Genomic DNA, 13,836 nt, shown 5'->3' on the forward strand with positions numbered 1-13,836 from the left:
ACAATAGCCCTGCTCAGAACAGCCAATGCACAGAAGGACCATATGGCCAGTCCCACTACAAAGCATGACATCCTGCACTGACCCATAGCACTACATGGGACAACACTGGAGACATAGTATGGGATTTGTGCCTGAGCCGGCTCCACCACACCAAGGCAAAATACTTAGGGCGCACAATAGAACAGCAAGGGGAACAGAACAAGGAAGTCCCAAGGGAATATCAGAATAGACTTTGGGGCCAGGATGTGGCACCCCATTAGACTCAACAGGAAAGCACTCCTAAATGTCAACAAACAGACCTTGAACTATTTACAGGCTTTTCTTTCTTTCTTTTACTTTTTATTTTTTATTTTGAATGTCATTGGCTTTGTTGTTGTTGTTGCTGTCTTCGTTTTGTTTTTCTGTGTCACTTTGTTTGGCACTGTCTTATTTCTATGTGCATATTATTATTTCTGTAGGTCTATCTCGGTAAGACAGACTGGATAAGCAATGTGGAGAAGAAAACAACGGGACCGATGGTTCTGGGGGACATGGGAGAGGGGGAGACGGGGGGCGGGGGGGAGGAAGTGGCATTAACCAACCCAGGGACAAGGGAACATCGAGTGATTCAACAGGGACAAGGGAACATCGAGTGATTCAAAACCAGTGGCAAGGAGTGAGGGGGTGGGATGGGGGAGACCTGGTAGGCAGTGATCAAGGGCAATGTAACCGAGAGGAATTACTGTAACCTAAATGAAGGCTGAGCATGATAGTGGGACAAGAGGAAAGTAAAAGGAAATAGAAGAAAGAACTAGGAGGCAAGGGGCATATATAGAGGCCTAAATACAGGCATGTATATATGTAAATACATTTATACATGATGATGGGGGAATAGATCTATGTGCTTATATTTATAGGTTTAGTATTAAGGTAGCAGATGGACATTGGGCCTCCACTCAAGTACTCCCTTAATACGAGAACACATTGTTCTATTAAATGAATATTCCATGATGCTCACCTTCCTGACATGATCGCTGAAGATAAATGTATGCATAAGCAAATGTGGTGAAGAAAGCTGATGGTGCCCGGCTATCAAAAGATTTAGCGTCTGGGGTCTTAAAGGCTTGAAAGTAAACAAGCGGCCATCTAGTTGAGAAGCAACAAAGCCCACATCAAAGAAACACACCAGCCTGTGTGATCACAAGTTGTAGAAGGGATCAGGTAGCAGATATCAAAGAACAAAAAATCATCATGTGTGCTCACCCCACACAAATGCTGAAGAAACATATGGCATAAGCAAGTGTGGTGAAGAAGGCTGATGCTGCCCGGCTATGGAGACATAGAGCATTTGGGGTCTTAAAGACTTGAAGATAAACAAGCGGCCATCTAGGCCAGAAGCAATAATGCCCACATGGAAGAAGCATACCTGTCTGTGTGATCACGAAGTCTTGAAGGGATCAGGTATCAAGCACCAAAGAACAAAAATTTAATATAATCGTGAATGAGGGGGAGTGTGTGTGTGTGTGGGGGGGACCCAAGGCCCATCTGTAGGCAACTGGACATCCCTTTGGAGAGCGGTAGTGTAGGGAGATGAGTCACTCATGGTGCAGTGTAGCATCGATGGAACACACAACTTTCCTCAAGTTCTTAAATGCTACACACACACACACACACACACACACACACACACACCGCCCCACTATCATGGTCCCAATTCTACCTTACAAACCTGGCTAGACCAGAGGATGTACACGGTGCAGATAGGAACTAGAAACACCGGGAATCCAGGACAGATGAACACATCAGGACCAGTGGTGAGAGGGGTGATATCAGGAGGGTAGAGGGAAGGTGGGGTAGAAAGAAGAAACCGATTACAAGGATCTCTATATAACCTCCTCTCTGGGGGATGGACAACAGTAAAGTGGGTGTAGGGAGACATCGGGCAGTGTAAGATATGACAAAATAATAATAATTTATAAATTATCAAGGGTTCATGAGGGAGGGGAAAGCAGGGAGGGAGGGGGAAAATAGAGGAGCTGATACCAAGGGCTCAAGTGGAAAGCAAATGTTTTGAGAATGATGAGGGCAACAAATGTACAAATGTGCTCGACACAATGGATGTATATATGGATTGCGATAAAAGTTGTATGAACCCCCAATAAAATGATTTTTAAAAAATACCACCTGGTTCTGGGCAATCTCACAATTGTTTCTATGCTTCACCTAATTGTTATAGCCTGTGGTAGTTCCATAATTTTCTGTCAACTTGCAAAGAGGTGGAATCTAGACTGTCAATCAGGCCACAACTTGATGACCTCATTTGGAGGTGTGATGGAAATAAATAACTCACTGGAGGCCAGACACACTCTGTTTCAGTTTCATCTTACTGCTGACACGCCAGATGTGCTACATTATCGAGCCAGAGCCCTGGAGTTGGAGGAGCCACATGGAGACCCATGCCAGCGCTTAGAGGCTTCCACTGCCACTGGGTCCACAAGACTTTCTACCCACTGGCTTATGATATTTCTTCCTGCATTTGGTGTCATTGCATGTGTTGCGTGAGTCTGAAGAAGAATTTGCAGACTGGTAATGGACATATGAGCTAATATCTGATTTATGGACTTGACCTTGACTGGGCTGGGATGTTTTCTTAATGAATAATTGCTCTTTGCTGTAAGTTCTCTCTTACACATATTTGTGTGTAAGAGTGTGTAAGTTCTCTCTTGCACACTGAATTTGTTTCTCTAGTCAACACTAACTAACACACAGCCACTGTGTCAATCCATCTTGTCAAAGACCTTCCTCTTTTGTGCTGCCCCTCCACTTTACCAAGCACAATGTACTTCTCCAGGAATAGGTCTCTCCTGATAACATGTCCTAAGTATGTGAGACAAAGTCTCCCCAACCTTGCTTCAAGGAGTTCTCTCGCTGTACATCTTCTAAGAGATTTGTTTGTTCTTTGGCAGTGCATGGTACTTTCAGTATTCTTACCCAACACGATAGTTCAAATACAACTATTCTGCAGGGTCTTCCTTATTTGATGTCCAACTTACACGTGCGTTTGAGGCAATTGAAAATGCCTTGGCTTGGGTTAGATTTACCTTAATCCTCATATTAACATCCTTGCTTTTTAACACTTTAACACTCTAGACTGCTGCTTCCTTGAGCATTGATTATGGATCTAAGCAAGATGAAATCTCTGACAACTTCAATTTTTTAACACGATGTTTCCTATTAGCCCAGATACCGAAAGTGATGACTGGAATTTCAAATACTAGCAGGGTCATACAAACACTAGCAGGGTCATGAACCGGTTTCAGCAGAACTTTCCTATTAAGAACAAACTACAAAGCAGGAAGTGGCTCTCTGCTGCTGAGTAGTTTGTCAGTGAAAACCGTATGAATAGCATCGAAACATCAACTGTTACTGAACACCTGGGGAGTAGAAGCAGCACATTGTCAGAGACAGTGCCAGAGATCAGCCCCTCAAGTGAAAGGCACTCCAAATATGACTCTTCTCAGTGTAGAGTCAACCATGATGATGCAGATAGAGTCAAATCTGTGGGCGCCAAGCCTTAGAGACCTTCGTGTGTTGATAGGGCATGACATACAATGAGAAGAAACTACTGTGAGCACCAATTAGTAATTAGGACTTGGAATATTCTAAGTATGTATGTAAGAAAATGAAAAGGGATTAAAAATGAATGGGAGCACATCGGTTGGTATTCCAGGTGTTAGTGACCTGAAATGGACTGGTACTGTCCATGTTGGATCAGAAAATCATGTAGCTTACTATTGTGCAGGATATCCCTGGGGAATTCACTGAGAAGGAGTTTAATGCAGTCCGGAGGGTTATTTATTAATCTAGGGGTTGAAGGCCAGGCCAGCACTATCCCTTTTCATCAAACTGATTGGGTCACACAATCTGAGTCTAGTTTCCTCCCTCCGTCCGTGTCATCAACCACATCCCCAGGCTGGAAGGCCAGTTTTCTTATGATTTCATCTCTGCTCTGTAGAAGCTCCAGTAAGTCACAAATGGTATTGGGGTCAACTTTCAGGCCTAGAGGAGACTTGCTGAGGGTGGTGGGAGGGTGGCTGACAAGCGAGAGTAAGGCCAAGGTATCTTTTTCTCTGTTGGTGTTGGGGCAACTGTGACTTCCCTAGATATGGCAAATGACTTGTAAATAAGACTGTGCCTTTGTTTTCAAAGGGGACATTGAAGGAAACATTATGCTCATGGGCCTGGGTTCCTGAAGTTCCCAGGCCAGTGACTGTTGGAAGGGAACTCTAAAGTACAGGTGGAATGATGAGTGAGAAATTGGTGGGAGCAGGGGTGAGTGGAATTCCAGGTTTGAATCACAGAAGTCAGGGAATCCTGAACAGGAATAAGAGAAGGATCTGTCACTCTGTCCAGGCCAGGGTACTGATAAACTTCTGGTGAACATTATTTGGATGCAAGCTTCCCTTACAGTGAAAATGAAACAAAATAATAATATCAAGAAGAAGCAAACTCAAGTTAATAGCTTGATCTGGGGTCTGTATCTGGATATTTCCTTTCTGCAACATTAGCCTACGATGGCATACTTCTCACTCAGTAAATGATCACCCAGGAAGGGAATGGCCTATGAAGATGGGAAGTGCGTAAGAGAGAGAGATGGGATGAGAAAAGACAGGTCTCCCGCAAAAAACCTCCTTTCACCGCCAGCTCAACTGTCATATGTGAGCCGGCACGGTGTCACCCCATGCTCTCTCATAGAGGAAGGATGCTGGCAGTGGTTCAGCAGCAACACCAGGGGCTGGAGGACCTTTTGTCCCTTTACCTGGGCCCCCATTGCTGATCATTTCATTTAGCTTTTTTTTTTTTTAAAGTACTCATAACATAATGTTACAGGATGATTTGCTTTCCAAGTCTGGAGGCCAATGATCTGTCCTGTGCAAGTCACGGGACACAAGTCCTTCTGGTAACTGTGTGTTCTTGACTAGATGGGATAATGCCATCTTCCTTGATTTTCCCCACACCAAGGTGAGGACAATGTTCCTGTTTTCTGCACTCTCTCTCCTTCTCCTGAATGTGATAACCGCATCTTGCTCAGAAAAAGAAACCTGTGAAAATGCCCAAAAGACCTGCCATGTGGTTACCTGTGGCTCCCCAGGCATCAAGGGCGAAAAGGGAGAAACAGGTACAGGATGGGCTGCTCTGTCCAGGTGACTCTACCTTCCAGCAGACACTTCCTGGAAATGTGAGGATGTCCTACATTGCAATTAGGCAGATTGTATTTGTCTTAACTCTACTCATACACAGGAGCCCTGGTGGCATAGCGGCTACATTCTGGGCTGCTAATTACAAGGTTAGCAGTTTGAAACCACCTGCCTCTCTGTGGGTGGAAAACCAGGACTTTTGACTCCCATGAACAATTGCAGTCTTGGACATTCAGTGGTGCAATTCACCCTGTTCTATGTAGGGTGGGTTATAAGTCAGCAGCGACTTGATTGCAGTGAGTTTTTGTTTTGTTTTGTGTTTTACACTTATGACTCAAAACAGAAACAGGGCTCAAGAGGTCTGGCATCCAGGCCTCCACGGAAGAGCTGATGACATATGGGAGTTCTACCACCCCACGGGACATGGGGGAGGGGTGGTTCTTTCTTCTGTAGGTTACCTCTAGCTCATTGTAAACAGTGATTCATAAAAGTTGGCCTTGAGTCAATATCTCCTTTCTTCTGGGAAGAGCTTGGGCATCAAATCATTGGAGAAACAGAGGAAGGACACACGTGCTGAGTCCTGTTCTTTGTGTTTTCACACAGGACAAGGGACCAGAGGATTGCAGGGTCCTCCTGGGAAACTGGGACCTCCAGGAAGCCCAGGACCTCCTGGGTTGCCAGGAGTCAGGGGTCCAAAAGGAGATCCCGGAGAGGACTCAGGTAAGCAACTCAGCCAAAGAAGATCTGGGCTGAGGACACGCAGGATGCAGATAGTTCTTGACTACCGGGCAGCGCGTACCTTCTCCTGCTGTCTCACTGCAATGTGTTCATGCCCAGCGACCGCAGCACTCTCAAGGGGATTCTTACTGGTGCCTTCGTGTAGACCAGTGGTTCTCAACCATCCTAATGTCGCGATCCTTTAATACAGTTCCTCATGTTGTGGTGACCCACCCCAACCATAAAATTATTTTTGTTGCCACTTCATAACTGTCATTTTGCTACTGTTATGAATCAGGTGACCCCTGTGAAAGGGTCATTCAACACCCAAAGGGGTCGCGACCCACAGGTTGAGAACCTCTGGTGTAGACTTACAGAACTTTCACGATCATTCGGAGGAGTTGGGTCGTGGCTTTCCTCAGCTGAGATAATCCAGTATGAAGCTCTGATTCAAGAGAATGAGAAGCAACAATATCAGAAGAGGGCTTCTGGGTGGAGCAAACAGTTAAGTGCTCCACTACTAACTGATCCCACCCAGGGATACCTTGGAAGAAAGGCCTGGCAAACTGCTTCCCAAAAGGCATAGCCTTGAAAACCCTTTGGAGCATCTCTGCTCTGCACCCCTGGGGTTGTAACAAATCAGAATTGACTTGCCAGGAACTGGCTGGGTTGTTTTTAGAGTATACATGATATGCCGGTCAATTTTTATTGGATACCAAACTATCATGAAACTTAGTGACTTAAAACAATGGCTATTAAAAATATAAATAAACCCAAAATATCAATTCTGTAGTGCAGCACTTTGGATTGGATGCAACCAAGTTGTTTCTTTGCTGTTCTCAGGTGGGCTCAGTCATGTGACTATGGTCAACTGATGATCAGTGGTCTCATTCACAAACATGACTCTTGTTGGGCTGTGGGTTGGAGCAATGAGGGTCATTGCGTCAAGGATCTCTCATTCTCCATCAGCGTGTCTCGGGCTTGTCCACAGGGGGATGTTGATAAAGTTCCGAGTAGCAGAACCTGCAGAGTCTCCTGAAGGTTCTGAACATATATAATGTCTTTCTTCTGCCACTTCCTAGTGGGCAAAAAGCAAGTCACCAAGTCAGCCAAGATTAAGATATGAAGAAATAAATTTTATTTGTTAACATGAGGATCTGCAGTTGATTGAGACCATTTTCCCACATCTACATATCTATTGTACATCTATGCACATAGCGTGTTGCACTCCTTCCCTGCTTTGTTCATGGAAAACTCACAAGATCTTGGTTTACTGATCCACAGAACAAACAATAAACAATGAATTCAGTAAAAAATAAATAAATAAAATTTACAAAAGACAAAAACCTTTAGATCTTTTAGTCAGTATTTATCAGCTTATAATAATTCCCCCAGATATTTCTTCTCCACCTTGATAAGGTAATTTATATGGAAAAAAATGAATGAAGAATATGGCTTAAGGAGAGTCACCATGCTAAGGAATCAGGGACTGCGTGTGTTTTGAATTGAGTATGGACAAGTGTGTGTGCAGAAAGTATCTTTAGATGAGTTCAACAGATTGCAAACAGTGATGTTTTTGTCTCTGTGAAAATAGATACGCATCCTCTCTTTGTAGAATCTCTGTGTTTTGTCTTGTTCCCTTCAATAAGCAAGCACTGGCAATCTTCAGGCAATGAACAAGATTCTTTCCTAAATCTGTACTTTAACTTTGTAGGTAAGTTGGAATAATTAGGAGGAGTTATTTAATGCCATTTAGATGTTTGTCTTAGTATATGACTATAGTATATATTTTACCTTTCTGTGTCTATAGAAGGAGACCCAGTGTCATAATGGTTACTCATTGGGACCTACATGGGAGGTCAGCAGTTCAAAGCCACCAGCTACTCCTCAGGAGAAAGAAGAGGCTCTCTACTCTGTTAAAAAGTTATAGTCTCAGAAACTCATCAGAGCAGTTCTACTCTGTCCTATGGAGTCTCTGGAGTCAGCAGGGTGGCACAGACTGGAGAGTGTGGGAATGCATAGAAAACCTTTAAAATTTTCTTCCAAGGATATTAAACCATCTCAAACAACAATAAAGTGCATAATAATAATGAAAGAATAATAAAAATAACCAATGTGATATTGAAGAAAGAGAATCTGTGTACAGTATGTTATAATTTTAACTCAGGAATGTCTTTTCAGGCATGTAAGACAGTGACAGAATGATAGTATTAATCTTTACTCATGACCTTTATTCTTTTGTATCTTTTTATAAATATGTATATATTTTGAATACATAAAAGTAAACTATCTTAAAGAGGCCCTGATGATAGCACAGTAGTTTCAGCATTGGCTTGCTCATAGTGGCTGCTCAAAGCCACGAGGCAATCTACCAGAGAAAGTGAGCCTCTGCTCCTGGACAGATTTACTGCCTTGGAAACTCTCTGCAGCAGCTCTGCTCTGTTCTGCAGGTAGCTCTCTGTTTTAATCCACTTTGATGCAGTGGGTTTGAGTTTTGAGAAACTGTCTTAAGAATTGTTTCTTTGAAAAACAAAGCAAGCAAGCAAACAAACCAAGACAAACCCAGTGCTGAATGCCTACAGCACTGATGGGGTAGTGGGTTGCGATTTGTACTGCTAACTGTGAGTAAATGTCACACACACACACACACACACACACACACACACACACACACGAAGCCTAACAACTGTTCAAGTGGCTAGTGGTGCTTCACCTCTTTCTGATCACTTTAAAATTTCCACTTGCTCTCCCTTTTCTCTTATACATCACCAGCACTTGCATTGGGTGTGTACTTTTAAGACATGGATACAAGGGCAAATAAGAGAAAAAATTAAGCCAAATATAAAGTCACGCACTTGAGACCGTGTTAACAGCAGTGTGAGCTCCCTTAAAAAGGTCCACAGCATCCTCCTTCTGCAAGCAGATGGACCGCTAATGCTGCAGGGTTTTCAGGAGAACAACAAAGTCATGTGCATGTTTATTCTTAGGAAGCATTGTATTTAGCTCAACTGTCTAATACAGTGAGCATATGGCAGTCTTTTATTACGTATGAGCGGGTAAACCCAGCATTCTTCACCAGAGGACATAAAGTCTTAGAGGAAAAGTGACCACTTTTTTGAGTTGGAAAGTCCCATCTCCACAGATAACACAGTTACATATCCCCTCTCAACTGTGCTTCTTTGCCCTGCTTTAATTTTGCAGATTACGACAGTGCCCTGGCCACCTCAGAAAGACAAGCGCTACAATCAGAACTGGACCGAGTCAAGAAGTGTAAGCCTTCCCTCTTACTCTTCAGATAGCTGCGGGCTTGGGAAAGTAACACAAACTCACTGAAGCCATTTACTTTTGAAAAGGAATGTCAGTATGTTCTGAATTTATGAAATCCTCACAACTTCCTCTTTGGCACAAAGGAGGCAAACAGAAATGACAAAATTGCTCAAATGCGCGGAGCTAATAATTGGCAAATTCTGTGTACTCTGCTCTGAGGCCCCTGAAAGTGGGACCGTTGACCCTTCGGTCACTGACTTCTGGCCCAGAGGCTATGTTTCCGGGTGTTTCTCAACTACGTGGATCAAAAAATTCTGATCCCCAAAGAACAAGGGTCTTTCTGCTAATTGGCCTCTGAAGGATCATTTTGAGAGATTTAACATAGGAAAACACATAAAACCTAGTTCAATTTAATTTTCAGGTAAAAAGAAAGTTTCATTGTTGTAATTATTCGAGTGTAGGTTTGCTTCAAATTTGTCACAGGACATCTTTGGACTGAAAAGAATTGACCTGAAACTCAAAGTTAACTGTCATACTGAATGTGATCTATACGTAGAGAAACACTTCAGGATGGGTCTCAAGGAAAGGCCCTGTCACCTACTTTTTTATATTTCAGTGCTGACCTTCGCGCTGGGGAAAATGGCTGGAAATAAGCTATTCTTGACCAATGGTGAAAAGATGACTTTCCAAAGCGTGAAGGCTCTGTGTGCCCAGTACCAGGGCTCTGTGGCCACCCCCATGAATGCTGCAGAGAACGCGGCCATCCAGAAATTGGCCAGGGAAGAGCTTTACCTGGGAATCACTGATGAGGCCAAGGAAGGTCACTTTGTGGATCTGAAAGGAAGACCACTGTCCTACAGAAACTGGAATGATGGGGAGCCCAATGACGTGAATGGAGAAGACTGTACCATCCTCCTCAAGGATGGCAAGTGGAATGACGTCTCCTGCAATTCCAATTTCATGGCGGTCTGTGAGTTCTCACTCTGAAGGAGCATGCCCCTCAAAGCGCCGTCACCTTTGCTGTACCCCACAGGTCCGCAGTCTGCTTGAATTGATAAACCTACTTCCCCTGTTCAGTGTTGAGTTTCTCTTTTGTGGGGATTGGGGTTGGAGAACATCAGGAGGGTCGGTTGAATGAGAGGACATGGAAGTGAGAGAGGCTGGGGCTGATAGGAGCAAAATGAGAGTGTTAATTTAGTGTTAATCAACTAATAATAATCATGGTTATTCTTTTTTTTAAAAAAATATTTCATTGGGAGCGCTTACAGCTCTTATAATATTCCATACATCAATTGTATCAAGCACATTTGAACATATGTTGCCATCACCATTTCCAAAACACTTTCTACTTGAGCCCTTGTTATAAGCTCTTCTTTCCCCTCTCCTTCCCAACTTTCCCGTATTCGTTTATCCTTGATCAATTAGATTCTGGTATTGTTATTTTGTATCATACTGTCTATTGTCTCACTTCACCCACATTTCTGTTATTTGTCTTCTTTGGGGGATGGGGGGCACTTTATATCCAATCTTGTGATGGATTCCCCCTTTCTCACCCTTCCCCACTCCCTGAATGGGAGTAGCAATAACCATGACTCTTGAAGATGTATCGAGTCATTCAAATTCTTTCCACATACAATTTCCTAAATGGAAGATTTAAAATGAAACAAATTATGTGGAGGAATTTGGCCTAGTGGGCAAGTGAAAGAAAGTCACATCCCTTCCCAAAGCAGGCGTGAAATCATGGACACTAATAAAAATAAAGGCTATCCATTCGGTCACTCCATCCCCAGATCCAGGAGCGAAGGGTCACCTGGGATGTGTCTGCTGCTATTGTGCTAAGCTCCCAGAGACGATATGAGGAAGCGTTTATGAGTATGGTCTCTCTAGTTCATTGTTGCTGTTTGAGGTACTACTGAGCCCGCTTGACTGAGGTAGTACTGACCCTGTGAATAACAAGAGGAGACACTCTCCAGTCATGTCTCATCCTCTCCTGAGTGAGTTTTATCTAAATTAGATCCACAGTTCTATCATGTAATGGCAATCTAAAGCTATCTGCTTAACCTCTCTGTCTCAGGCTTTTATTGCTGTGAGGAGACAATTAAATAAAATAATAACTTTAAAGTGCTTGATTGAGTTCCAGCAAAAACGATCTTAAAAAAAAATCTTAAAGTACTCAGCCATGTCTACATAAACTATGCTATAGTAAATAATAATAATAAAAACATCCACAAATATCACTCAATCCATTAAGTGAGATTATTGGGATTTGGTTATGAAAAAGAGAGGGGGGAAAAGAGTAGAAAATTCTAAAGAAAGAGCTTCCAAACAGAGCAGATATAGTCCAAGGAATAAACTGATTATAATACAATCACTTGATTGGTTCGTCTTTGAGGCCACAAAGAAGATAGGTTAAGGGGCGGGAATAAATTTGATGATTTGGTACAGAGACTTACCGTACTGGTTTTCAGTGACTGATTCCAGCAGCTTCCATTCCTAGCCGCATCTCTTACAGGAAAGGTAAGGGAATATTGTCGTGATTACACTTGACCTCTCCCCACTACACCAGGGGAGGCCACTTATTCCCGTAGCCTTTTCTGTGCTTGAGCCCCTTAACCAAGCTCCTCTAGGACTGGTTAATGCCCAGAGGATACTCCACTTTATAAGTCAGCCTCCTGCCACCAGCCCTCAGCTTTCCTCTGTCCTGTGGTCTGGGTAGCCCACTGATCCATCACCAGGTCTCCGCACTGCCACCTCGGGTGCTCTGACAGTTCATGCTGAATGTCACCCCTTCCCACAAAGATCTCGTGCAGGATCTTGCACTCTATGCTGATGGCTCTTCTTTCTTCGTGTCCTGGGCTGCTCTGGCGTTGTTTCCGAGATGGTTCAGTTACAGCCAGCAAAATGGCAAAACCAACACATGCTAATCCCCAGCTATCCATTAGCTGTGAGAGTCCATCCATCCGTTCACTTGATGGAAGTTACAAAGACGCTGGACAGAAGAACCATACCAAGTCCTTTCACTTTGGAATCGACTTGTTGGCCCTGGGCTGGGTTTGGTTTGGGGTATTTCACTCCTAACCTCTTCTTCCCCAGAAATGGTGGTTAAAACTCTTTTAAGCTTTCTAGGAAACTTTGACTAAGGCTGCCTTCAGGACTCTTTTAGAACTATTTTAATTATATCCTTGGCACAGGCTCCCTTTACATTACAAGACACCTGTAACAAGAGTCTCTTTCTAAGAATATCTTTCTTTCATACCCTAGCTTGACCACTCTCATGCAGTTAGTGACATAAGACCTCCTCCAGCTAGGCGAGGGGAAAGAGAATCCAACTTCTCGTTTGTCCAAGCATGCTTCCTACAAGGCAAAGCTCAGACCCGCCTCTCTCTTCCACCCTGCTGGAGCCCACTCAGACACCAACCAATCGGGGACAATTACCAATTGCAAATGAGTGAGTCACTTATTTGATAGTTTGTGAGTTCTGTGAGATGTTGGATGTGAGGGAGAATACTGAAGGGAGGAATGGTGTTCATCAGGGACGACGGTGTGCTGTAGCACTTCACAGGGACAGATGGCCTCGTCTCCCCCGCCTGACAGGGTAGCTGGTATGTTTGAGACACCAACCTTGCAGTTAGCAGCAACATGCTTACCTGACAGTAATGCTCTCACCCCCCACCTCATGCCTCTTTTAGCCATAGTTTTTGGTTTGGTAATGTCTTAAAAACCCTACCGTCTATGCCTGTGTTTATAACCCCAGTTTGGAGTGAGTTATCTGTTTTACTAAGGGGGCAGGATTCAGGTAGGAAATATCTGGAGTCCCTGCCTTGCTAGAGGATAGGACTCAAATCATCACCCTTACTTTCCTTTGGGGTATGGCCTGCAAATGAGCTCTCACCTTTGATAGCTGTGTTAAAATAAGAACGAACTTCCTTTTGAAAGCTGTTCTCTCAATAAGCAACCTCTAATTTTTTGCTTAATTAAAAAAAAAATCAGGAGACTGGGGTCACAGAACTGGCAGAGACTATACTTGGCCCACCTAACCTGCACAGAGTTGATCAGTGTGGCCTCTACCTAACCTTTGGGCATCAGAATGTCAGAAAACACACTTCCATCCAAATCCCATATGTAGCAAGACACCGTCTTTGTGACCACCTCCTTTCTGACTAACCCTGCACAAAAAACTAGTCCCTTTGTCACGCAGTGACAAATAGCAATTCGATGGCAGCTCCCATGCTCAAAGACAACTAGCCATCTGGGTTATGTGGGTCCCTGTGTGCTCCTCTGCTTGGCTAACGAAGTAAGACCTGCTTATTTCACTTGAAGCCATTCGTGTGTCTGTAGCAGCGCTGAGCGACTTTGGCAAAGATGGCTCTCTTACTCAAGATCCTGCATCTGACTGGCCTCTGACTGCCTTCTGGTTCCTGAGCCTTGAGCCAGCGGATTATTGCCTGACAGGATTCACTGGCTTCTGAAATCTTGTATGTCAACAACCGAATTTGATGTGAGTGAGAAGTCTCCACGTGGACATTTGGACTATGTATTTCAGACTTGTGAAGCCTCCACAGATTAGCGAGACATTTACTTGATGGTTCATGAGGATCCTTGGTGATGTCATTGTTAGGTATTGTTGGGCTGTGAGCTACATTGTAGGCAGTTTGAAACAACCAGCAACTGAGGG

At 43.7% G+C, this 13,836-nt stretch overlaps 1 protein-coding gene across 1 annotated transcript; it reads left to right on the forward strand.

Moving 5' to 3' along the window:
- The first annotated feature begins 3,903 nt into the window (after positions 1 to 3,903).
- Positions 3,904 to 10,237, forward strand: MBL2 (mannose binding lectin 2). Its single transcript, XM_004701368.2, has 5 exons — positions 3,904 to 4,002; positions 5,002 to 5,158; positions 5,781 to 5,897; positions 9,096 to 9,164; positions 9,778 to 10,237. Exons 2-5 carry the CDS (start codon positions 5,011 to 5,013, stop codon positions 10,146 to 10,148), a joined length of 705 nt encoding a protein of 234 aa, XP_004701425.1. The 5' UTR covers positions 3,904 to 4,002; positions 5,002 to 5,010; the 3' UTR covers positions 10,149 to 10,237.
- The last annotated feature ends 3,599 nt before the right edge of the window (positions 10,238 to 13,836 follow it).

Source organism: Echinops telfairi, unplaced genomic scaffold (genome assembly GCF_000313985.2).
Source record: "Echinops telfairi isolate 266 unplaced genomic scaffold, ASM31398v2 ScPeMD7_70;HRSCAF=299, whole genome shotgun sequence".
In the NCBI taxonomy this organism is placed as follows: domain Eukaryota; kingdom Metazoa; phylum Chordata; class Mammalia; order Afrosoricida; family Tenrecidae; genus Echinops; species Echinops telfairi.